Here is a 25,297-nt window from a genome sequence, read left to right on the forward strand (position 1 = left end):
GAATGGTTTGACCCAACAAGGTCCTAAACATTTCCTAAATTGCAGCAACATCTTGCAGGTCATGTACCACAGGACATGCGTGAAATGGCCTAGTAGGCAAATTGCATTGACAGACAACTGGGGAAGGATGGCTGAAGAAAACACACCAACCCTTTTTGACTTCCTGTCGGTGGTTTTGGTTGGGAGGGGTGTGTGGTTGTGGGAAATTAATTAAGAAAAAACTTGCTGGTGGAAGCTTGCACCACAAAACTCAGGTGTAGGATGCTGCGTAAGGAAATCAAGGTTGACCGGCCCCAGCCTTTACCATCTGGCCACCTGCCTGTTCACTGGTGGCAAAGATCAAACCTTATGCCAAGTGCTCATAAGAATAATCTTGAACAGTAGTAAGCCCTCAGAGGACGCAGACCCAGGTTGCAGAACTTTATTAAGGACGTTTATTTTAAATTCAAAATTAGTTGTAGGTCCAGGACCTCAGCAGCATGTCTGATCATTATCGCAATGGAAGAACTCTTCTCTCCAAGGAGAGAAATTAACTCTGTATCAGGGGAAGTAGCAAGCCTAATGGCCTCCTGCAAGTCCATGTATAAACTGTTGTCATCATAATATGAGGGTAAATCCCACTGTCCCCCACCATCCCCACTGTCACCCCCTGTGTTGGCAAATTCTGATCCATATCAGAACTAAAAAGCTGATGGAGCCTCTGAGGATGGCTCTCAGGTAGAGGGAGTGCATTGCCTGAATCAGGCAGTACAGGAACCAGGTGTGACTGAGTATAGTTGGAGCACTACCTCAGTCACGGTTAAGACAGATTAGGCTCAGGTCAGACACTGGGGTCAGCAGCGGATCGCCCCTTCCACCCCAGTAACATCAGGACTGGCACAGGTCTTGGAGCAAGGACAGACGTTGGCACTGGAATTGGTGCTGTACCCATGGTGGGTTCCAGGGGCTTAGATGGTGCCAAGCACAGATCTGGTGGTTACCAAACTGGAGGTCCCTGCAAATCCTCTGAGAAGGAGTCAGAAGTGTGCCAAAAATATGCAGCAGGGCCTCTTTAAGGGTCTTAGCCTCCTGCTGTGTTGCACATGGTCCGGCTCCTCAAATGGACATTAGCATCAAGATTGATGGGCAGCTTGACGCCCTTGTGACTTGTCTGTAGACAGAGAATGGCAGAATTGGATCAGTCCTGCTTCGACTTCTTGTGATTATTCTTTCAACTTGGACTTCGACTACGGAGACCTGTTGAAGGATTGGCCTTGAGAGCAGGAACGCATCCACATCCTTGACTGAGCAGAATTTAAAGGAAATCTGTGACTTCTTTCGATATTTGACTTCACTATCTTAGATTGCCTTTATGTGTATTAGGACACAAATACCTAGTCCAAACACCAGAGGTACACATCATGTGGGTCCATCACCAAAATCTGTTATCAACAGTCACCAAATGTTTTAGGTGCGGACATTGCTCCCTTGAACTTTGGAATTAAATTGGAAGAACTCATCAAATGGACAACAAAGTGAGCAGAGTTCCAGATTCATACTCTATATCACGGAAAGAAAGGAACTGGTGTTGGTGCACTGTGTGGTGCTTATAAGCGGCACACAGGTAAACTGCAGGGAAATCTTTTCAAATTCAGTCTGGTGCATGGGGAATATTCTAAAGGTGAGGCACCTACTGTTATAAGTATCTATCAGAATGTCATATTTTGTGTGATTCACATGACATAACTACATTAAGCCTGAAACTCATGCCTCAACCTCAATGCAAGTTTCCTTGTTTTAGTTTCACAGAAGTGGTTAGGGTGTTCTGGGTGTGCAACACTGGCTCGTACTGTTCTACACTGCTTACAATAAAAGGAATAATTTCCCTTTATTTGATGAATATTAGCAATACCTGCAGCCTAAGAGCTCTGCAGCATTACATTTTAACAAGATTGGACTTCCATCGTATTTAGTGTGCAAAGTAACAAGAATTAATATTTAGGGCACACTGCCAATAAAAGCATGGCCTTCAGCTTTATGCCACAAACACAAGGCTATTAACAAATAAGCCTCACGTGAACTGATAAATAGCAAGGAAAAAATGAACATACATTAACCCTGATTTGGGAGAGGCAAAGAGAGAGAGAAGCTGGTTAGGAGACATGCTGACAGTAGGAAAAATGAATTGACAGCAATGTGGTTCACAGGTATGCAGGGCATAACGTAACAGAAAAAAAATGAACTGTAACAGCAATAAAATAATGTAGAAGATTGTGTTAGACTACTTAACTAAAGATATTTTAAGAACAATGTTTGGGCCATCTCCCTTTTTCCCTGACAATATTTATAGTTGTTGAGGAATACATTATCATAATGGGGATTCTTGCTCACATGATTTGCAGAACATTAGCACATAACCACTAATTATAATAAAATACAAAGGTTTGTATGTAAGATGATTTGGGGTGGGGGCGGAGGGGGTGGAGCTGGCAACAGACAGAGCGCCTTATCTTTGTTTCTGATTCTCCTATTTTTTTTTTTTTTTTTTTTAACTTGCAATACTTTCTCCTTAATTAGGAATTAAATTCCTACTATTCTACACCTCTTTCTTTAATTTCTCCTACACTTTCTTTCTGCTTTCCCTCATTCCGATTTCCACTGTTTTAACCTCCCTTTTGCTTATTTCGTCTGTTGTCCACTTCTCCTTCTTGCCTTTATTTTCTTTCTTACCATGTTTCTTCATTCTTTCAGTCCCCATTGATTCTTTCTTTTTCCTTTTCTCACAGCTCCATTTCTTCTCTTTCTGACCATTCCAACCCTCCTACCTTTCTTTCTTTTCCATCTTCACCTTTTTAGTCACTTCCTCACTCTCCTGTCGTTCATCTATTATATTCTGTCCTTTTCTTTTTTCACATTTTGCCTTTGCCATCCTTTCACTTTCCTTGACCTACCACACCTGCTTCCTTCTTTGTCATTGCCTTTCTTCTTTTTCTCCCTCTTCTCCCACTCCACCTCACTCAGCTTCCCCTCCTTCACCATTTGTGTCCCTCATGCCTTGGAGTAGTGCTTCACCCTGCTAACCAGGCCCCAGCACCAGTCTTATACTTTTAAGAAAGAGAAAATGCTAAGTGATAGAAAGCTGCCACCCATGGCAATATGGAAGCAGACTCATCGCTTCTCTAAGTAAAAAAAATTTAAGATTTTCACAACACTATAAAACTGGAATACTGAAACAATTCTCAGTTCTACTTTCGTTATTGTTTCAGTTTATCAGGTATAAACCATACAATGTAGCATAAAGAACAAGTTACTTACCTTCAGTAACAAATTAGCTGGTAGAGACATATTCTAGTTGCAGATTCCTTATCTTAGAATTTCCCCCAGGTGTCAGACTAGATCCGGAGATTTTTCTTCGAGCGCTACCCTTTGCGCACTGTCAGTCGACTCCGTGCTCGTCATCACCATAATGACATCGTGGACGTATATAGGCACCACCCCAGCGTGCTGATGTCAGTTTTTTCACGACTTTCCATGCCAGTAGCACAAAGCCATGCAGAATTCTGAGACTGGTGGGCCAGAACTACGGTCCTGAAAAGGGAATCCCTGTCCCTAGAAATCACCTTGCAGTGCGGGGAGGATGGGTGGGTCGCTACCGAAGGTAAATAACCTGTTCATCTGATACAGACTTCTAGTTGCAGATTCCTTATCTTAAAATAGATACTCAAGCAATACCATCCTCGGTGGTGGGCTGCGAACCAAGATCAGAAATTCCTGCAGGACCGAACGACCAAAGTAGCCGTTTCGACGGACCTGAGTATCCAGGCAGTAATGCTTAGCAAATGTTTGCAGGGATGCCCACGTAGCTGCCTGGCAGATATCCAGGACAGGAACTCCACGTGCTAATGCAGTGGAAGCAGCAGTTGCTGTGGTAGAATGAGCGCGCAGGCCCTCAGGGGTTTGCTTCTTGGCCAAGGCATAGAACATCTTCATGTAAAGAAGTACCCATCGAGAGATGGTACGTTTTTGCACCGCCTTCCCCACATACCCGACAAGGAGTTGATTGCCCACCCAGAAATCTTTAGAACAATTAAGATAGAATGCCAACGCTCTTTTTGGGTCCAGACGGTGGAGTCTCTCCTCCTCATAGGAAGGATGTGGGGGTGGGGGGGGGTAAAAAGTAGGCAAGGTGATAGACAGATGTAGGAAAATGGCTCCTTGTTGCAGTTACACCCCACGTTTTGCCTGATACTGATGCTGACTTCACTGAGAGTGTGCTGGGACCCTGCTAACCAGGCCCCAGCACCAGTGTTCTTTCACTAAAAATGTACCATTGTTTCCATAATTGACACACCCCTGGCACACAGATAAGTCCCTTGTAAAAGGTACCAGTGGTACAAAGGGTCCTGTGACCATGGAAGGTCCCTCACCTAACACATTCACACTGCCATTGCAGATGGTGTGTGTTGGTGGGGAGAAAAAGGCAAAGTCGACATGGCATCCACCTCAGGGTGCCATGCACACAAAACACTGCTTGTGGCATAGGTAAACTTCGTACTTGTATAGCGCACTACTCACCCGTTAGGGTCTCAAGGCACTGTACGCATACCGCTGTGGAACCCCTTCTGGCTTTTCCCTGTGAGGTGCCCACTCCTGGGCAACTTCCAAGGTGAAACCAGGCATCCCAGCGCTGTTGGGGCTGTTGTGGAGATTAAGCAAGCTATTGCCCAGAGTTACAGAGTGGGACCCATGAATTAGATTAGGCACTGATGCGAGAATTATCAGGTCAGAGGAAATTGAGCCCAAGACCCGCCGAGGCGGGAATTGAACCCTAGTCCCGGGCCATATTTCTGCATCAGGGTCTGCCGCTCTAACCATTGAGCCACACCTCTCCATAAGGTAAGGTAAGGTAAGTCACCCCTCTAGCAGGCCTTAAAGCCGTAAGGCAGGGTGCACTATACCACAGGTGAGGGCATAGCTGCATGAGCAATATGCCCCTACAGTGTCTAAGTACATTCTTAGTCTGTACAGTGTGGCCATATTAAGTATATGATCGGAAAGTTTGTCAAACCGAACTCCACAGTTCCATAATGGCTACACCGAATACTGGGACGTTTGGTATTTATTAAAAAATGCACACAGAGGGCATCTTAGAGATGCCCCCTGTACTTTACCCAATCCTTCAGTGCAGGACTGACTGGTCTGTTTCAGCCTGCCACTGAGAAACAAGTTTCTGACCCCCTGGGGTGAGAGCCTTTGTGCTCTCTGAGGCCCGAAACAAAGCCTGCACTGGGTGGAGGTGCTTCACACCTCCCCTCTGCAGGAAGGGTAACACCTAGCGGTGAGCCTGAAGTCTCAGGCCTGGTGTTGCAATGCCCCCAGGGCACTCCAGCCAGTGGAGATGCCCGCCCCCAGTTGAGCCCCCACTTTGGACGGCAAGTCCAGAGAGATAATAAGAAAAACAAGGAGGAATCGCCCCCTCAGCCAGGCCCATCCCTAAGGTGACCAGAGTTGAAGTGACCCCCTCCTTGGAAAATCCTCCATCTTGTTTGGGAGGATTCAGCCCGGTAAGGATAGGGATGTGCTCCCCTCCCCAAAGGGAGGGGGCACAAGGAGGGTTTAGCCACCCTCAAGGACAGTAGCCATTGGCTACTGCCCTGTGACCCTAACACACCCCTAAATTCATTATTTAGGGGCGACCCTGAACCCAGGATTTTAGATTCCTGATGACCTACAAAGAAGAAGGACTGCTCAGCTGAAAAACCCTGCAGAGAAGAAGGAAGATGACAACTACTTTGGCCCCAGCCCTACCGGCCTGTCTCCTACTTCAGAGAACCTGTACCAGCAACGCATCTTGAGGGCCCAGCAACCTCTGCCGACACAGAGGACTGCCCTGCACCTAAGAAGGATGACCTGTCCAACCAAGAAAGAAGAAACCACCTTTAAAGGGACTCGCACCTCATTCCAGAAGCATGAGTCCCCACCACTCTGCACCCGACACCCCTGGCCCGTGTCCGGAGAAACCAATGACCAGAGAGGATCCCCAGGCAACTCCGACGACGTGTCCACCCTAAGCTGACCTCTCTACACCCCCACGACGACGCCTGCAGAGGGAACCGCCGAGGACCCCCCTGAACTCGACTGCCCGGGACGAAGATATCCGACGCCTGGAGAAGCACTGCACCCGCAGCCCTCAGGCCCGTGAGAAACAGACCACCGGTGCAGGAGTGACCAAGCAGGCGGCCCTCATCCTTGCCCAGTCGGTGGCTGGCCCGAGAAGCCCCCCGTGCCCTGTCTGCGTCGTCTGAGTGACCCCCAGGTGCCTCCATTGAATCCTATTGCAAACCTGATGCCCCGTTTGCCCACTGCACCCGGCCACCCCTGTGCCACTGAGGGTGTGCTTTGTGTGCCTATATGGCACCCGTCCAGTGCTCTACTGAACCCCACTGGTCTGCTCCCCAAGGACGCGGGTAGTTACCTGCCAGCAGACTGGAACTGGAGCACCCCCTGACTCCATAGGCGCCCATGTTATTTTGGCTCCTTTTTGACCTGTGCATCTGACTGACCGTGTGTTGCTGGTGCTGGGTGTTTGGGGTTGACTTGAACCCCCAACGGTGGGCTACCTATGCCCCGGAGACTGAACTTATAAGTGCTTTCCTTACCACATTAACCTAACTGTACTTACCTCCCCCAGGAACTGTTGAATTTTGCAGTGTCCACTTTTAAAATAGCTTATTGCCATTTTATGACAAACTGTGTACATTACTGTTTTGGTTCAAAGTCCTAACTATACCTATACAAAGTACCTTCCATTTAATGTACTTAGCTGCAATTTGAATCTTGTGGTTCTAAAATAAGTTAAGAAAATAATATTTTTCTATATAAAAACCTACTGGCCTGGAGTTAAGTCACTGAGTGTGTGTTTTCACTTATTGCTTGTGTGTGTACAACAAATGCTAAACACTACCCTCTGATAAGGCTAACTGCTCGACCACACTACCACACATAGAGCATTAGTGTTATCTATTATTGCATCTGTCAAGCCTCTGGGGAACCCCTGGACTCTGTGCACACTAGATCTCATTTTGAGATAGTATATACAGAGCCAGCTTTATACAACACTCCATCGGTGAGTCTTCAAATTCCATCAAAAGGCAGGTAGGTGGGGAGGACCTGTTGGGTAGTTTGGTCACACACACGTCTTCCCTACGGATGCATGAGTAACAATGCACTGTCCAATTTATGGGAACATGCCACAGGCTCACTTTCTGCATCCTGCACTGCCTTACACACCCTTTGTGGTTTCTCCCATGACATGGAAAATGTGTTATGCAGCTTCCTTGCTACCCGGCAGAGCATGTTTCAGACTTTGTATGCAGGTAAGTCTACTCAGCCTTGACACAGAGACAGAAGAGGATAAATGTAGTAATAGCAAATGTGGAAGAAAGCATTTATTGAATTATTTGGTGGGTTTCAGCCACACAAAAAGTATACAAGTTAAAAAAACAAAACAAGAAGCACAACATTTTTTAAATTGGACACTGAATCTACGACCATACCTATATCCAAACACAAACCTTAGTATAAGTTAGTCAGAATGCCCAGTTAATGTCGCAAAACAAATCCAAACATTTTTAAAGAGCTTGAAATGTGGATTTTGTGTAAAATGTATTTCACAATGGAAAAAATCTACTGTTACAATTTTTGAATACTTTAATAAGATTTAATTTTAGCACAAATAGAAAAAAAACGCATTAAAAAGTATCTATTACACTCAACAATCAAAAGGAAAACACATAAACCTACAAGGAAGGAAACCAAGCCAACAATACAGCTATACCTTTGCCTTGACGAACAGCTCAGCTTTACAAGCATCCTCTTCAGATAATGTACCAGCATAACAAAAGTACCCAAGCACTCCAGTTAGAAGACCAGCACATCGAACAAGGCTCTCTGGAGAGGTCTAAAAATAAAAAGTACGGAGAATATATTATTAAGCAATTAATAAAACCTCTCAGTACATTTTGGTTTTCAGTAACCTGAATTTATTTTTTTGTTCACATGCAACAATGTGTCATGAAAAAAAGTCCAATATTCTGTGAAGTTTAACACACAGCTTAGATGGGGGAGGAAGAGTAGGGGAAAGAGAACTGGCAAGAACAACCAAGAATGAGCTTTCACATGTTCATGGTTGTTGCAATCGGAATTTAACAAACAGAAAGCTTGTCACCTAGTCACATCGCTCAGCCCGACACTCTTCAATGTCTACATGAGCCCCCTCGCCGACATCGTACGCAAGCACGACATCATCATCACCTCCTACGCCGACGACACCCAACTTGTACTCTCCCTCACCAAGGACCCCGCCAGCGCCAAGACCAACCTACAAGAGGGTATGAAGGACGTCGCAGATTGGATGAGGCTCAGCCGCCTAAAGCTGAACTCTGAAAAAACGGAAGTCCTCATCCTCGGCAACACCCCGTCCGCCTGGGACGACTCCTGGTGGCCCACGGCCCTCGGCACCGCACCGACCCCCGCAGACCACGCCCGCAACCTCGGCTTCATCTTGGACCCTCTTCTCACCATGACCAAGCAAGTCAACGCCGTGTCCTCCGCCTGCTTCCTCACTCTCCGCATGCTCCGCAAGATCTTCCGCTGGATCCCCGCCGACACCAGAAAAACCGTGACCCACGCCCTTGTCACGAGTCGCCTGGACTACGGCAACACCCTCTACGCCGGGACCACCGCCAAACTCCAAAACCGCCTGCAACGCATCCAAAACGCCTCGGCCCGCCTCATCCTCGACGTACCCCGCAACAGCCACATCTCCGCACACCTGAGACACCTGCATTGGCTCCCAGTCAGCAAAAGGATCACCTTCCGTCTTCTCACCCACGCACACAAAGCCCTCCACAACAAGGGACCGGAATACCTCAACAGACGCCTCAGCTTCTACGTCCCCACCCGCCCCCTCCGCTCCGCTGGCCTCGCACTTGCTGCCGTCCCTCGCACCCGCCGCTCCACAGCGGGTGGGAGATCTTTCTCCTTCCTGGCGGCCAAGACCTGGAACTCCCTCCCCACCAGCCTCAGGACCACCCAGGACCACTCCGCTTTCCGGAGACTCCTAAAGACCTGGCTGTTCGAGCAGCGATAACCCCCCCTTTCCCCCCTAGCGCCTTGAGACCCGCACGGGTGAGTAGCGCGCTTTATAAATGTTAATGATTTGATTTGATTAGTACCTAATCACTCTTCAAATAAAGGAAATTCATAACTAAATAACTGTTATAAAGATATGTTTGAGAAATAAATAAAGCAAGATGGGTATTAAACATGAATTATCGGAGAGCCCGACAGCTAGATGGCCGCCGCACTGAGGCTCTGCAAGACAAAGGGCTTTTTCCAAAATGTATCCTGTCAAAGTCGGTGCTTGACAGACGCGGCAGGCCTTCCCACTCATTCAGTGGTTTTTTTGGGTTTTTTTTTTTAATGTTTTTTTTTGTGGGGGGGGGGGGGGGGTTGCAAAAATTCCTCCGGAAAACCTGCGACAGCGTTGTTTGTGCCGACCGAGAGGTACTGGCGACGAGGTGCGGCCTGCCTCGTGGATGCAGCCTGTCGGCAGCGGATCCTTAAGCGTGGGCCGGAGGTGCGGACTTTGGAGGCGAGGGCGAACTGTCGCCCTTGGCTGTTGAACATCGCAGGACCTGCTGATGGGGATAACTACTTCCAGCAGTGACAACTCACACCTGCGGCTTCACTCGGGCATGCCCGAGAGCGCTGCCACCTCTGCGCCTGGCAACCTGGGAGGCTGCGGTGGCGGTCTGAATGTCCCGAGCAGCAAAGGACCTTGCAGGGGTGATCTGGAGACCTGGGGGGCTCCACAGTCCCTGATGGAAGCCAATGGATGTGGGGGCTAGAGCCTTCATTACTGAACTGCGTTGTGGGCCCTCGATGGGCGAGCACGCTGCTCGGTGTGGGCACAGCGACCTGAGAGGAAAGGTGTGTGGGCCAGCTTAACCCCTTCGCTGCCAGGGCTTTTCTCCTCCTGTGTATAGCCTTTTTTTGGCTATTTGGGGCAGTTTGCACATAGGCCCTCATAACTTTTTGTTCACATAAGCTACCCACGTCAAATTTGCGTCCTTTTTATCCGACATCCTAGGGGTACCCAGACTTTGTGGGTTCCCCTGAAGGAGACCAAGAAATTAGCCAAAATACAGTGAAAAAAGGGCTGCAGAAGAAGGCTTGTGGTTTTTTCCCTGAAAATGGCATCAACAAGGGGTTTGCGGTGGTAAGATCGCCATCTTCCCAGCTTTCAGGAACAGGCAGACTGGAATGAGAAAACCCAATTTTTCAACACAATTTTGACATTTTACTGGGACATACCCCATTTTTACTATTGTTTGTGCTTTCAGCCTCCTTCCAGTTAGTGACCGAAATGGGTCAGAAACCAATGCTGAACATTTCTGAAAAGTAGACAAACTTCTGAATTCAGCAAGGGGTCATTTGTGTAGATCCTACAAGTGTTTCCTACAGAAAATAACAGCTGAAATAAAAGAATATTGAAATTGAGGTGAAAAAAACAGCCATTTTTCTCCACGTTTTACTCTGTAACTTTTTCCTGCGATGTCAGATTTTTAAAAACAATATACCGTTACGTCGGCTAGACTCTTCTGGTTGCAGGGGTATATAGGGCTTGTAGGTTCATCAAGAACCCTAGGTACCCAGAGCCAATAAATGAGCTACACCTTGCAATGGGTTTTCATTCTATACTGGGTATACAGCAATTCATTTGCTGAAATATAGAAAGTGAAAAATAGGTATCAAGAAAACCTTTGTATTTCCAAAATGGGCACAAGATAAGGTGTTGAGTAGCAGTGGTTATTTGCACATCTCTGAACTCCGGGGTGCCCATACTAGCATGTGAATTACAGGGCATTTCTCAAATAGATGTCTTTTTTACACACTGTCTTACATTTGGAAGGAAAAAATGGCGAGAAAGACAAGGGGCAGTAACACTTAAATTGCTATTCTGTGTTCCCCCAAGTCTCCCGATAAAAATAGTACCTCATTTGCATGGCTAGGCCTAGCGCCCACGACAGGAAATGCCCCAAAACACAACGTTGACACATCACATTTTTACCTAGGGGAATCCAAGATGGGGTGACTTCTGGGGCTCTGACCAGGTTCTGTTAGCCAGAATCCTTTGCAAACCTCGAAATTTGCCCCCCCCTCCAAAAAAAAAAAAAACTTTTTCCTCTCGTTTCAGTGACAGAAAGTTCTGGAATCTGAGAGGAGCCACAAATTTCCTTCCACTTAGCGTTCCCCCAAGTCTCCCGATAAAAATTGTACCTCACTTGTGGGGGTAGGCCTAGCGTCCGCGACAGGAAATGTCCCAAAACACAACGTGGACACATCACATTTTTACACAGAAAACAGAGCTGTTTTTTGCAAAGTGCCTAGCTGTGGATTTTGGCCTCTAGCTCAGCCAGCACCTGGAAAACGTAGCAAACCTGTGCAGTTTTGAAAACTAGACACCTAGGGGAATCCAAGATGGGGTGACTTCTGGGGCTCTGACCAGGTTCTGTTAGCCAGAATCCTTTGCAAACCTCGAAATTTGGCCAAAAAAAACAAAACACTTTTTCCAATCATTTTGGTGACAGAAAGTTCTGGAATCAGAGAGGAGCCACAAATTTCCTCCCACCCAGCTTTACCCCAAGTCTCCAGATAAAAATGGTACCTCACTTTTGTGGATAGGCCTACTGCCCGCAAAAGGAAATGCCCCAAAACACTATCTGGACATATCAAAATTATCAAATACAAAACTATTGTTTTTACGGGGGGCACCTGCGTTTTTGGTCCTGGGCTCAGCAGCCATCTAGGGAAACCTACCAAACCCAGACATTTCTGAAAACTAGACACCCGAGGGAGTCCAGGGAGGTGTGACTTGCGTGGACCCCCCAATGTTTTCTTACCCAGAATCCTCAGCAAATCTCAAATTTAGCTAAAAAAATCAAATTTTCCAACATTTCTGTGTGGGATCACTGCACTGGGACTAATTTCATACCACCCAACGTTCCCCTCAGTCTCCCGGTAAAAATGATACATCATTTGTGTAGGTGGGCCAAGTGCTTGTGAAAGGGAAGAGCCAAAAACATGTTGATATTGAGGGGGTCCAAAAGGGCAGTTTGCAAAAAAAATATATATTTTAGGCTGACAAGTGCAGCAGAATTTTTATTGGTATAGATGAGACAATGCTGGGTGGTAGGAATTTTGTGGATTCCTGCAGATTCCAGAAGGTTCCATCACAAAAACGTGGGAAAAATGTGTGATTTCCAGCCAAGTTGGAGGTTTGCAGGGCATTGTGGGTACGAAAATGGTGCGGGGTGCATGTCAAACACACCACCCTGGAATCACCCAGATGTTTAGTTTTCAGATGTGTCTAGGTCTTGTGGATTTTTCTACATGGCAGCGTCCCAAAGTCCATAAAGTGCAGCCCTCACCATTTCAAGGGGGACGATTTTGAGAGTTAGCCAAGCTCTCATGGCCCAAATGTAAAACCAAAACCCAAAATAATCAAATGTCTTCTTGGTTGCTGTGGGATAAGATGTTTTAGAGTGCGGGGGAGAGCTGAAAGACTGTTACCCCCTTCAGTTGGGGTGGGGGCATAACCAGGCCCATACTGGTTGGTAGCCACTACCCCAATATATATATATATATTTTTAATTCCCTGGCATCTAGTGCCCCCCCACCCCCTCCCTCCCCTGGGATGTGGATCAGGGGTAATTGCCCCACCTGCCCACTGGTGGGCAGAAGAACTTTGGTCCCTTTTATTTGGGGTGAGGGTATGGCCATACCCCCCACTCTCTTATTTTGGAAAAAAAAAACTTCCCTGGTCTCTGGTGGGCTTTCTGCCCCCCTTTGGGGGCAGATATGGCCAACAGTAATGTGCCCCCATGGGGAGCGACCCTTCCCCAAGGGGCTGCCCCCCTAAAGAAAACACACACATGCACACACACACACACACCAATCCCTGGTTCCTAAGTGGTTTCTCCCCCCCAGGGGCAGATCGGACTAATAGAAATATGCTGATCTGCTACCAAGGGGAGCAGAAATGGCCAAAATTAAATCCCCCCCCCCCCAGGGGAGTGACCCTTGCCTAAGGAGTCACTCCCCACCTCTGAAAAACGAAACAAAAAACAAAACAAAAAATGATCCCTGGCGCTTAGAGGTTTCTTGCCCCCCCCTCCCCCGGGCAGATCGGCCTAACAATAAGCTGATCTGCCCCCAGGGAGGGCAGAAATGGCCTAAAATACATTTGCGCCCCCCCCCGCGAGCAACCCTTGCCTAAGGGGTCGCTCCCCTTCTGTGAATTCACCATAAAAAAGAAGAAAAAAAAAAACTCTCTGGTGTCTAGTGGTTTTCGGCCTAACAAAAATTGGGCGATCTCCCCACAAGGGGGCCAGAAATGGCCTAAATATAATTTGCCCTCTAGGGAGCGACCCTTGCCTAAGGAGTCGCTCCCCAACTCTAAAAAAAAAAAAAAAAGAAAAAGATCCCTTGCGCCTAGTGGTTTCTGCCCCTCCCCACCCCCGGGGGCAGAAATGGCCTAAAATAAATTTGTCCCCCCGGAGAGCGACCCTTGCCTAAAGGGTCGCTCCCCTTCTGTGAATTCACCATTAAAAAAAAAATCCCTGGTGTCTAGTGGTTTCTGCCCCCCTTGGGGAAGACGGCCTCAGATAAATAGGCAAATCTGCCCCCAAGGGGGGCAGAAATGGCCTAAATATAATTTCCCCCCTAGGGAGCGACCCTTGCCTAAGGGGTCGCTCCCCAACTAAAAAAAAAAAAAAAAAAAAAAATGATCCCTGGCGCCAGTGGTTTCTCCACCCTCCCGGGGGCAGATCGGCCTAACAGTAGGCCAATCTGCTCCCAGGGGGGGCAGAAAAGGCCTTGAAAAAAATTGCCACCCTGGGGAGCGACCCTTGCCCTCATGCCAGTTTCTTTAAAAAAAAGAAATCCCTGGTGTCTAGTGGGCATTTCAAAAGCCAGACCGCTTTACGATCCGGCTTTTGAAATGCTCTGAGAGACTTCAAAGGGAAGGAAATTCCTTTCCTTCCCTTTGAAGCCTCTCAGGGCCCCCATCACATGATCGGAAGAGAAATGCAGAGCATTTCTCTTCCAATCGCGCTGGAAGTTGAGCTTCCAGAGCGATGGGGAAGTGGCCTCTGATGAGGTCAGCGAGCAAATGCGCGCTGACGTCATCAGACGTCACTGGGGGGGTCGGGTGGAAGGGCTTCCCTCTTCCATCCCTGCCTTGGGGGGGTGGGAGGGAAGCCCAGAGAGGGAGCGCTAGCGCTTCCTCTGAGCTCAGTGCCGAGGACGTAATGGTTACGTCCTCTGCACATGAGCACTGTGCCGGTGGACATAACCATTATGTCCCTGGCACAGAAGGGGTTAATTCCCCCCTGCCCCCCACACCTCTCTCTGAAAGATGCCTGACACTGACATTTTAGGTACTGCATGGTCTGGGGGCATTGTGTGCAGTGCTGGGTAGCCAACTCGACTGTTGGCGTGGCATTTAATTCTAGACCCTGGGCTCCGTGACAGTCTTCCCTGCTGTTTCGGCCTTGACTGAACCTCAGCCCTGAATCTCGCTGCAAATCTGCTCCCAGAGGCTGGCGAGGCGGCAGGTGTCTGCGTCTGGTTCCCCGATTGCTACATCTAGCGGCTTCGTCGACTGGGCCTTTAGCAGGTGGCAGCTTCTCCCAGATCGCTCCTACATATTGCCACTACCACAAGGAGCCAACTGAATGTTATCACGCTTCCCCTATTATGAATGCTGGGGTCATAAGATTGGCTGTGAGACAGTGGGGTAGTGAACCTTTGCACCTATTGGGGCTGGCTGTGGCCCCCCCCCCTGGCACTATGACTGGTAGGCGGGCACCGTGTCACTTTGGCCTGCTTGTGCCCCCCTTGTGTGGGATAGCGGGGTGTGGCGGGGCCTACGTTTGGATGTGATTCCCATCCTGAAAGATCCACAGCCCTCTTTGGCATGCCTGTTTGTGACAATCTGTGCTGCTCATTGTATTCAAGGTGATTGATGGGCTCTGTGGTGGAATGTCTGCTTGTGCCCCCTGCTGGTGCCGCACTGGGGTATGGAGGGGCAGGGCCCTCATCTACTCCTACAACCCCTCTGCAGAGGTCCATTAACATCCACCTAAACATTGACAGCTCACAGAGAATGCAGGATGGGGAAAACAGACACCAGTCAGCCTAGACTTTCCTTTGAGCACTGTTAGAGGCCAGGGGGACGGACCTGGCGCCAGAGGACTCCCAGACACACCCACCCAATGAGGGCACCTTCTCTCAAACATCAACTATTCGCTCCAAGTTCCTAGACCTCAAACACAGCTATCGACTAGAAAATTGACCTGTTAACAGAGATAATGGATCGCTTCCAGGAAAAAGCAGATGGACATGAAGGCAGACTTCACCATTTGGAGTGATGAACGTCGGACCTTGATGGACAGCACACCACGGGCACGAAACTCTTACAGATGGAGAGTTTTAGATCTTATCCTTTGATAAAATGAGTATTTGGAAGAGAGATCCAGAAGAAACAACTTGCACATTTTTGGACTTGCGGAGTACACTTCAATGGGGCGAATAGAAGACGACGTGGAGGCCAAGCTTCACTCCACTTGGTACTTTATTTTAGCCACACAATGCCAAAAATACTTTGTAGGCTATACTCCCTTTGGATGTGAGTAAATCACACAGCATATACACTAGCAACCAGAAACAGGTAAGTACACAGTAGGAAAATAGTGCAAATAGTGAAAAACACCATAGGTTGCAATGGGCCTAGGGGGAACACAAACCATATACTAAAATAGTGGAATGCGAATGTCGGTTTTCCACCTAGGCAAGTGTGGTGTGTAGAGAGGTGCGGGGAGTGTAAGAAAACACCAAAGGTAATACCCCACCCCAGAGCCCAGGAAAGCAGGAGTAAAACACAGCAAGTTTCCTAAAACACACTAGAAGTTGTGATATAAGATAATGCAAGAACCAGAAGAGACTGCAAGACATCAACAATGGATTCCTGCACCTGAAGACCTGTGGAAGAAGGGGACCAAGTCCAAGAAGCACTGAAGAGTCCAGGGAGAACAGGAGCCCCTGCTAACGCGGATGAAGGTGCAAAAGTGGAACCACTGGTGAGAAGACAAAGTCAGTATTGCACCCAATAACACAGATGCAGGTTCCTGGTTGGTGCAGATGTCCCACGCTGGATGGATGAATGCAGTCTGATTTGCGTCATTGGATTCTGCCAACAAGCTTTGGCACCTGCAAAGCACGCGGTTAGCGGAAAATGGTGCTGCCCGGGACCAGGAGGGACCTGGGTGCCTCTACCCAAGAGGGGGAGACAGAGGAAGCTCTTAGCAACTCAGAGCCCTCAGCAGACCAGACAGAGCGCACAGAAGTCCCACAGCACGGGGTCAAAGAAGGTGAAAATGGATTCCCACGCAGCATGACACAAAGGATTCCCACGCCGCCGGAGAACCACTCAGGAAGCTGTGCGTAGCAGGATGGAGTGCTGGGGGCCTAAGCTGTGCTGTGCACGAAGAACTTCGTGGAAGGTTGCATACAAGCCTTAGCAACTGCAAGTCACGCGGTGCACGGGGGTACTGTCTTGCGTGGGGAAGCAAGCTCTTACCTCCACCAAAGCTGGACAGTGGGACTGCCAGAGTCACTTTAGTCGACCACCCGTGTTCCTAGATCCACACTTGTCGTCTGGAGAGGGGGTCCAAGCCACCGGTTGTCACTGGAGAGCGGTGCCTGCTGAAGCAGGGAAGTGACTCCGTCACTCCACAGGAGATTCCTTCGGTTCTTCTGGTGCAGGCTGACAAGAGGCCTTCCTCGGAGGATGCACAACCTGGAAACTGTTGCAGTTGCTGGCAGGAGCTGAAGTTACAAGGTTGCAGAAGTCATCTTTGCTTCTTTGTTGCAGTTTTGCAGTTTCTGGAGCAGACAGCGGTTGATCCGTGGTAGAAGATAAAGTGGACGATGCATAGGATTCTTGCTGGAGTCTTGCAATCCAAATCTGAAGAAACACCCAGAGGGGAGACCCAAAAAAGCCCTGAGAGGGAGATTGGTCACCTAACCAGGTAAGCACCTATCAGGAGGGGTCTCTGATGTCACCTGCTGGCACTGGCCACTCAGATGCTCCCAGAGTGCCCCACCACCTTGGAATCCAAGATGGTAAAACCCAGGGACACTCTGGAGGAGCTCTGGGCACCACCCCTGGGGTGGTGATGGGCAGGAGAGTGGTCACTCCCCTTTCCTTTGTCCAGTTTCGCACCAGAGCAGGGACTGGGGGTCCCTGAGCCGGTGTAGACTGGATTATGCAAAGAGGGCACCAATTGTGCCCTTCAAAGCATTTCCAGAGGCTCTGGGAGGATACCCCTCCCATGCCTGTAACACCTGTTTCCAAAAGGGAGAGGGTAGAACATCCCTCTCCTAAAGGAAATGCATTGTTCTGCCTTACTGGGATTGAGCTGCTCAAGCCACAGGAGGGAAGAATCCTGTCTGTGAGGTGGCCTAAGCTGGGGCTGCAGTGAAAACCTCAGAAGACTGGTCTGGCAGTACTGGGGGCCATGGTGGAGCCCCCAGTGTGAAAGGGATTGTGCAACTAATACTGGAATCAGTATTGGGGTACAATTCCCAGTTGTTAGACACCTTATATGGCCATATTCGGAGTTACCATTGTGAAGCTACAAATATGTATTGATCTATATGTAGTGCACACTTATAATGGCGTCCCCGCATTCACAAAGTCTGGGAAAATGAGCCTGGACGACGTGGGGGCACCTCTGCTAGTGCAGGGGTGCCCTCACACACAGTTACTATGCACCTAGCCTTCAGGGTCTGAAGGTTAGACATATAGGTGACTTATAAGTGACCCGGTGCTGTGAAATAGTGCTTATACTATTTCACTCAGGCTGCAATGGCAGTCCTGAAGAAGTGTTTGTATGAGCTCCTTATGGGTGGCAAAAGACAAGCTGCAGCCCATAAGGATCTCCTGGAACCCCAATGCCTGGGGTACCTAGGTACCACATACTAGGGACTTATAAGGGGGATCCAGTATACCAATCTGGAGTGGAATACTGGGTTACTAGTATGTAAGTAAACATTTAGAATCAGAGACAGCATAAGCATTGGAGTTCTGTTTAGCAGGACTCCAGTGACACAGTTAAGCATTCTGACAAAAAACAGTGAAACAAGACTGACAAGTAGGCCACTACCTAAGAGCACTGGGGTCCTCACTAGCAGGATCCCAGTGACACAGTAAAAACACACTGACAAACAGGCCAAAAGCAGGGGTAACCATGCTAGAAAGAGGCTACTTTCTCACACTCCCTGATCCTTGTGGCCTCCTCTACCACAAACGGAACTCTTTGGGCAAGACTTTAGAAGGTATCTTTTTCAGTGAGACTAAACTGGTTCCTGTACCTGGCCGCGCTCCATTGTGGTCAGCCTGAACTTATGACTTTCAACCAGTCTCACACAACCAGATAATCATGAGTAGCGCTTAGTGCCTTCAGGCACTGTACTTTCCTGAAATCTTTGACATTGCTTATCTCTGGCTCTACTGATTGAATTTGTTTCTTTTGGTGTCAAATACATTAGTTATATTTCACTCTATTTTTCTTCATTAGTGTGGAATTTTTCTTGTGTTGCGGTTATACTGCTTAAGTGCTGAATAAATACTGTATATATTTCCTCTAAGTTAAGCCTGACTGTTTTTGTGCCAAGCTACCAGCGGGTTAATCACTGGTTAATAGTGACTTTCTGTGGTTAACCCAGACAAGGACTGTGGCTCTTGTTTGAGTAAGGTTCCGCCCTAACCAATAACCCAATTTCTCACATGGAGCATGAGTGGTAATTAAGCAAAGGACATAATGCCACCAGACTCATTCTGGACCTCCAGTGCCTAGAACACATCTCCCTACACCTGATGACCCTCCACTGGCTACCGGACACAGCCCTGCCTTATTCTTTGATCCACAGAAAAATGTTCTGCCATCTCACCTATTGGTCCATGATGCAGTTGGGTAAGATTAAGCATGTGGAGCCTTATTATAATGGCCAAAAGGTTGAAAGGTTGTTAGGGACTGCCATATCAGCCAACACCTACCATAACTTTGATCTGGGAACTAGGTTGAATGCTGATCGCAGGTCAACAAACGCAAGATAAAGATGCCCCCCACCCAAGATCACCGTTTTGCAAAATATTAGTTGTAGTGAGAAGACCTGATCCACCGTGCTGGTACATTCCCTGAATCCCACATGAAGTGGAGTCAATATCTCTGCCTCATTCATCCAAGTGTGCAGCCGCTCAAGGAGTTTAGTACTGAATAACGTTTGGGAACAATCGATTAAGCTTATGGGCCTGTAGTTGCACGGTTCAGCAGGGAAGCCCTTCTTAAACACAGGAATAATCTCTGCCCCTGCCCATGTTGGAGGGGTTGGTGTCCCACTCATGATGGGATTGATTATTAGCATGAAGTAGGGAGCCCTGATATCTATTTCACTTAAATACAGAAGTCCCAGGACTTTACCCAATCCGGAAGCTTTGTTAGAGGCTATCTTGGAGATTTCAACTCTTACTTCTAGTAATGAAATTGGCACAAAATATTCAGTGCTGCTAACTCCTTCCCCTCTATATGGTTATCTTCTGCCAGAGAGTGCTGGTGAGGGCTTACTCCTCCGTTCACTGAGTAAAGGCTGGAGAAGTAGGCGACCCAATCCGCTGCTGGGACATTGACCCCCAGCTGAATCCCCTCCTTAAGACCCGTTGAAAGCAGGTTCTAAAAAACACACTGATCCCTTTTCCTGGCTGCAGCCAACATATCTTCCCACTTCCCTGCTTCCCAATCTCTTTTGGCAGCTTTAATAGTCTTCTCTTAGAGGTCCCCCCGGGTACAAAATGCTCCTCTGTCCTGCTATTTATTTGCAGTCAAAAATGCAAGCCTGGCTACCCTGCATGCTCTATTCTACCAGGACTGAGGGGTCCTCCTCCTAAAGGTCCCTTTTGTGCCCACAAAGCAAATCCTTTAATCTTACAAATAATTTATTGTGAATAGTAGTAACCTTTTCTCAACAGAACCCCCACCCCCCACTATAAAAGGAGGTCCTCAATCTGCAGCTATAGTATAGACTTTCCCTAACTGCTCCTGCGAATTAGGCAAGGTGGCCCACTTCACTTTACAAATATTACTAGTCACATGATCAAATGGTTCTCCAGAACAGACCTTCAAAGTAAGGACAGGGAGATCAAGCTCAAGGGCCAGAGCATTATGGTCGCTATTTTGTCTTGGGATAACAGCTGTATCAACCAGAAAGGGGCAAGGCCTTACATCCACCAAAATATAGTCAATAAGACTAGTACCAGGTGTGCTGTTAAAAGTATACTTTCTCTCTTTGTCAGAACTTGAACTACCATTCCCTGCCCACAGTCCTTGGTTCACAGCATAGGAGTTAATTTGTAATGCTGCGGGGGGCATCTTTCAATTGGTGCAATTGACAACATGGGAATGTGCCAGACATTGTCTTCTTCATAAGTAAGTGCTACTGTGCTACCATCTAGCTGTTCCAACTGGCAGTTACAATTCTGCACACAAACTTCAAACCGTCATCCAGGGCTGCGGTCATAGGAACATCCAACAACTCTATAAAGGTGAATCACAGTTATTTCCACCTGGCCTCAAATACACATTATAAAAGTAGACTGTTTGGGTCGGAGTGGCCAGTGAAACACAACGAATGTCAGGAGAGGGTATAGAAATGTCCTGAACCTTACAGGTTAACTCAGTGCTTACCCATGTTGCTAACCCTCCTGAAGGTCTGCCCTTCCCTTTAAATACTGCCTTTTTACTAAAGTTAGCATATCCTACTCTGTGCAGAGGTCTGATGAACCAGGTTTCCTGGAAGAGGCAAATAAGATGAGTATCTATGAACTTACCCAATTCAGCAATGTCAAGTTTGGCTGCTAGCCCTGCTACATTCTACAACACCATTTTGGCCACAACATTCAAACATTTTGTTGATGCCTTCCCTTGGCTGACTAGTCTTAAAGGCCCAACACAATCAGAGTGAAGGACTGGCTGAGCCAGCTTTACTATTGGGGCGCACGTGTCTATCATTCTCCGCCCATGGACACTATGAAAGAGTTCCTTTGCTTTGCTCTGAGATATTCAGAGATTCACTTGCACCATCTCTGAAAGGTTGGATGGTTCGAGTGACTTACTGTTGTCCATCCCTGAATCCCCATTTAACTCTACTGTGATCTGTGACCCAGCACCACAGGGACCCTTATTTCCATACCCTATAGCTAAAGAAATCCCCAGAGCTCTTCATGTTACATCAATAACCATACATTCCTTACTATCTCCCTATCCCCATCCCCTGCCATAAGAGTGCAGGACAGGGAAGTTGGAGTTCTAGTAGGGGACAGTCAGTCAACCTCCACCAAAACATCAAAACGGTTTGAGGTGGGAATTTTAAAAATACCTGGTCTAATTGCATGGCCAACAGGGGGGCCATCTGGTTATTGGGTCTACATACAAATCTATCCAATCCCATAGTACTGTTAGGTTTATAAAAATACCCCAACGGCAGCAATCTTGGATTCTCTTGTGGGACGAATGGAGGTGAGGGAGGTTAAATAACAAGGTTCACAGTGCCTGGGGAGATCCAAAATGAATGATAGCACAGTCCCCATGATGGACCTTGGACCCAGACCACAACCACCCCACCCTGCGTGTTAGCAGAATTTCATTTGTCAAATAGTGGAGGAAATGCCTGTATTGGACGAGCAAATTGAAATCCTGGCTCTCCTTCTGGTCCACATACAACTGGGAGACTCCTTCTAGAATCACTACATATGGGCAGGAAGCAGGTCTATCACAGGTTGTCTCTGTACGGAATCAGGGACGTTGGGCACAGATAATGCCTTCCCCCCTGGGCACGTCCTTACAGTTCCTTGAAGCCCCATAAGCCCCCTCTGGAATTTGAAGTGCACGCATTACCTAGCCTATTACCAAAAGTAAAGTATCATCCTCAACAGAGTCTGTGATCACAGATAGCGGTATAGCAAGATCATCTGGAACCCAATCAACATGGGAGTTTTGTTCCCTTTGAGCCCTCCAGGGTAACACTAGATGATTGAGACTCTTGGCTGTGCTGTAATTTAACTATATCAAGTCCCTTTTCAATAGCATCCAACTGTGCCACTATTTGAGAAAGCTTCTTTTGTACCAAGTCTAACTTTCGCTAGGCAAATCTCCATAAGGTCCATTGGCCACGGAGGCTTGGCCGCAGACTTCAACAGATAGAGGGTAGCAGATTCCAAAGGGACCAAATCTGTAGAGGGACTATTTGGAGTTAAGGTTGGGTATGGCAGTTGATGTTGCTTGGCCCGTTTGGCAATTCTTGAGGACTGAACAATATTGTTTGGGAGTGCCCCAGCTACATCAGAAGCAGAAAATAAGCCCTCAGTTACCTTACGTATCTCCCGGACCAATATGATCACTGGTATAAGTATTGCAAGTGGGTCTACGCAATAAATTATCATCAGTGTTTACAGCAGAGTCAGCCCCTCAGCGCAACCTACTCTCAGGTAATGCAATTTCAGTGGAGATAATCCCTATGGCCTTCTGCAGCATTTTGTCAATGCTTGTTTTTGGGGGCGGCGTGGCGACAAAAGAACCTCGTATCGCTTTTTGCCCATTACACCTTATTTAGTTCCAGCGATGCGAACAGCGATTCGGAAGAATCCGTATAGGAGTCAGCATAACACAGCATACATAAATGGGTGACCACCCTAAGTAGTGCTAAACTCTGTAAGGGATTAATGGGCAGCACACACCAGAAATGCTCAAAGTCAGTGAGAGGGTCCAGCTCAGCCTCATCCAGCCTCTGACAGGAGCAAACATGTTTGCTCCCAGCCCTGGTGCGTTCTGCACGCGTCCCGCGCCATGGGGTGCTGGCAGCCTTGAAATGTGCATGTCAACGAGGCACACCTGTGGCCACTTGCCGCAGTGCCTCCTGGCAGTTGTAGTCATGGCCCAGGCGCAGCGAGAGTGAAGAAAAGCAAAATGCCCCAATATTAGAACAGCTGGAGACAAGAAGGAATCAGGCTGCCGTCCTCCAAGTGTAAGGCCCCTCCGTTCTAAATGCGCACCCCGTGCCCAGGGTGCTGGGAGCCTTAAAATATGCATGTCAGCGAGGCACACCTGTGGCTGCCTGCCACAGCGCCTCATGGCAGTATTAGTCATGGCCCAGGTGCAGCAAAGAAAAGCAAAATGCCCCAATATTAGAAAAGCTGGAGGCAAGAAAGAATCAGGCTTCCATCCTCCAAGTGTAAGGCCCCTCTGTTCCAAATGTGGAACTCGTGCCATGGGGTGCTGGGAGCCTTAAAATATGCATGTTAGCGAGGCACACCTGTGGCCGCCTGCCGCAGCGCTTCCTGTGAGTTGGGGTCATGGCCCAGGCACAGCAAGAGTGAAGACAACAAAAAATGCCCCAATATTAGAAGAGCTGGGGGGAAGCAGGAATCAGGTGGTCGTCTTTCAAGTGAAAGGCCCCTCAGTTCAAAAAGCGCACGCGATCTTTTCACTTGGACCACTAACGTGTCAGGGAAAACAGATGGTAGTGAGGAATGTGCGAGAAGATTATGGACCCACGAGAAATCATTCTTACCAAAGGTAATTAACTTTTCATGCTGATGTATACATTTTCCCAGAAAATACCCACCTTGATCAAGAGCTTCAAATCAATACCTCCCAGGGAGGTGTGTGAGTAGTTTCTTTTAACAAATGAAGTCATGGAAGGTAGCCATGGCAAAATAACTCTAACTCAGACACTGAACCATGGTTCAGTAATACTTGGCAATATTACTGCATCATAGCCATCATGTAGATGTCAGTCACCAGATCCCCTATGAAATGACTCATTGAAGCAAACATGACCTTTGTGAAGTAAGCATTAATGCCTTCCAGAGGATCGTTCTTGGCCAAGACATAGCAATTGTTGAGCGAGAGAATGACTTAACATGAAATTATGCCTTTGGCCACTGCATTCCCCTTTTTGGCTCTGTGATGCCCACAATGAGCTACAAATCCAGACTGTCCTGTCCAGTATGGTCAATCTAATAGTTCATAGCACATTCAGGAGTCTATGTGGCAGCTCCTCCTCCTTGATGGGAGAATGGACCAGAAAGAAAGTGTGGCACCAATCGACTTGGCCCTTCTTCTTTCTAGAAGGAAAGTAGTATTAACAGGCTGTATCATGAGAAAAGCAGCTACAACTTTGGTAAGCAGGATGGCTAGAACGAAGGATTAACTGAACCAGATAGAAAACTAGGCAAGGCGGGCAAACAAAGGGCCTGAAGTTGTCCAGCCCTATGGTCTGAAATTATTGCCATCAACAATACTGTCTTCAGAGTGAGAAGTTGAATCGGACAACTGTGCATCAGCTGCTATCAAGATGCTCAATACGACATTCAAATACTACTAAGAAACAAAGAACAGAGTTTGAGGAAACAAGCAAAATAAAAATTTCTGACAACACACCACTAGTGGTGATCTTAACACAAGTATGGCTGGTTAGGAAGACACATGAAGGAACAAATGGCAGCCAAATAACCCTCAACTGCAGGCACAGCCAGACCCTGCAAAAGACAGCATGAATGGCAGCGCATCTGAGAAGTGGGACTTCAAAGGATCTCGGCCATCTGCCTCACATTACTCAACAAGTTTATTAAAGTGACCTGTATGGATGGATTACACAGCGGATCTCCTGGCAGCCAAGGTGATGTCCACAACTTCATCAGGAAGGCAAAAGTACTGTAGTTGGAACAGCTCAATTTCACACATGGGAATCCTCAGCATTTGGGTATTGGGATGGAGGAGCCGGCCAACCTACTGTAAAAGCAGGTCCATGCCATGTAGGATAGGAAGATGTGGCTGAGCGGCTGAATGCCGAGTGACAACAGCTCATTGTAGCAGATCCTTTGTGCCAAATGTGGCATGGTCAAGATCAGCTACTTTCGATTCTTCTGTGCCTTCTGCAGGACTTCTTACAGAAGCTGATGGTAGGAAATGTCTACAGGAGATAAACCCGAAGCAAAGCCCAGGGGACCACTTAGAGTAAAATATAAGACTGAGGATGGTTCTTGTTCAGGGTTGTGGAGAAGAGATCTATGTATGAAAAGGCCCAAACTTGAGAAGATCACCTTTGTCACTTTGGATTGTAGTTCCCAATCATA

General features: G+C 47.8%; 1 protein-coding gene across 1 annotated transcript in view; it reads right to left on the reverse strand.

Annotated features, from left to right (window-relative positions):
• ATM (ATM serine/threonine kinase) overlaps positions 1-25,297 on the reverse strand; it is a 1,319,133-nt gene that overhangs the window by 1,027,513 nt on the left and 266,323 nt on the right. The window contains exon 14 of the mRNA XM_069202321.1: positions 7,817-7,939. Within this exon, the coding sequence (XP_069058422.1) occupies positions 7,817-7,939 (123 nt within the window). The remainder of the gene's footprint in view (positions 1-7,816; positions 7,940-25,297) is intronic.

The sequence above is a fragment of the Pleurodeles waltl genome, chromosome 8, assembly GCF_031143425.1.
Source record: "Pleurodeles waltl isolate 20211129_DDA chromosome 8, aPleWal1.hap1.20221129, whole genome shotgun sequence".
NCBI lineage: Eukaryota > Metazoa > Chordata > Amphibia > Caudata > Salamandridae > Pleurodeles > Pleurodeles waltl.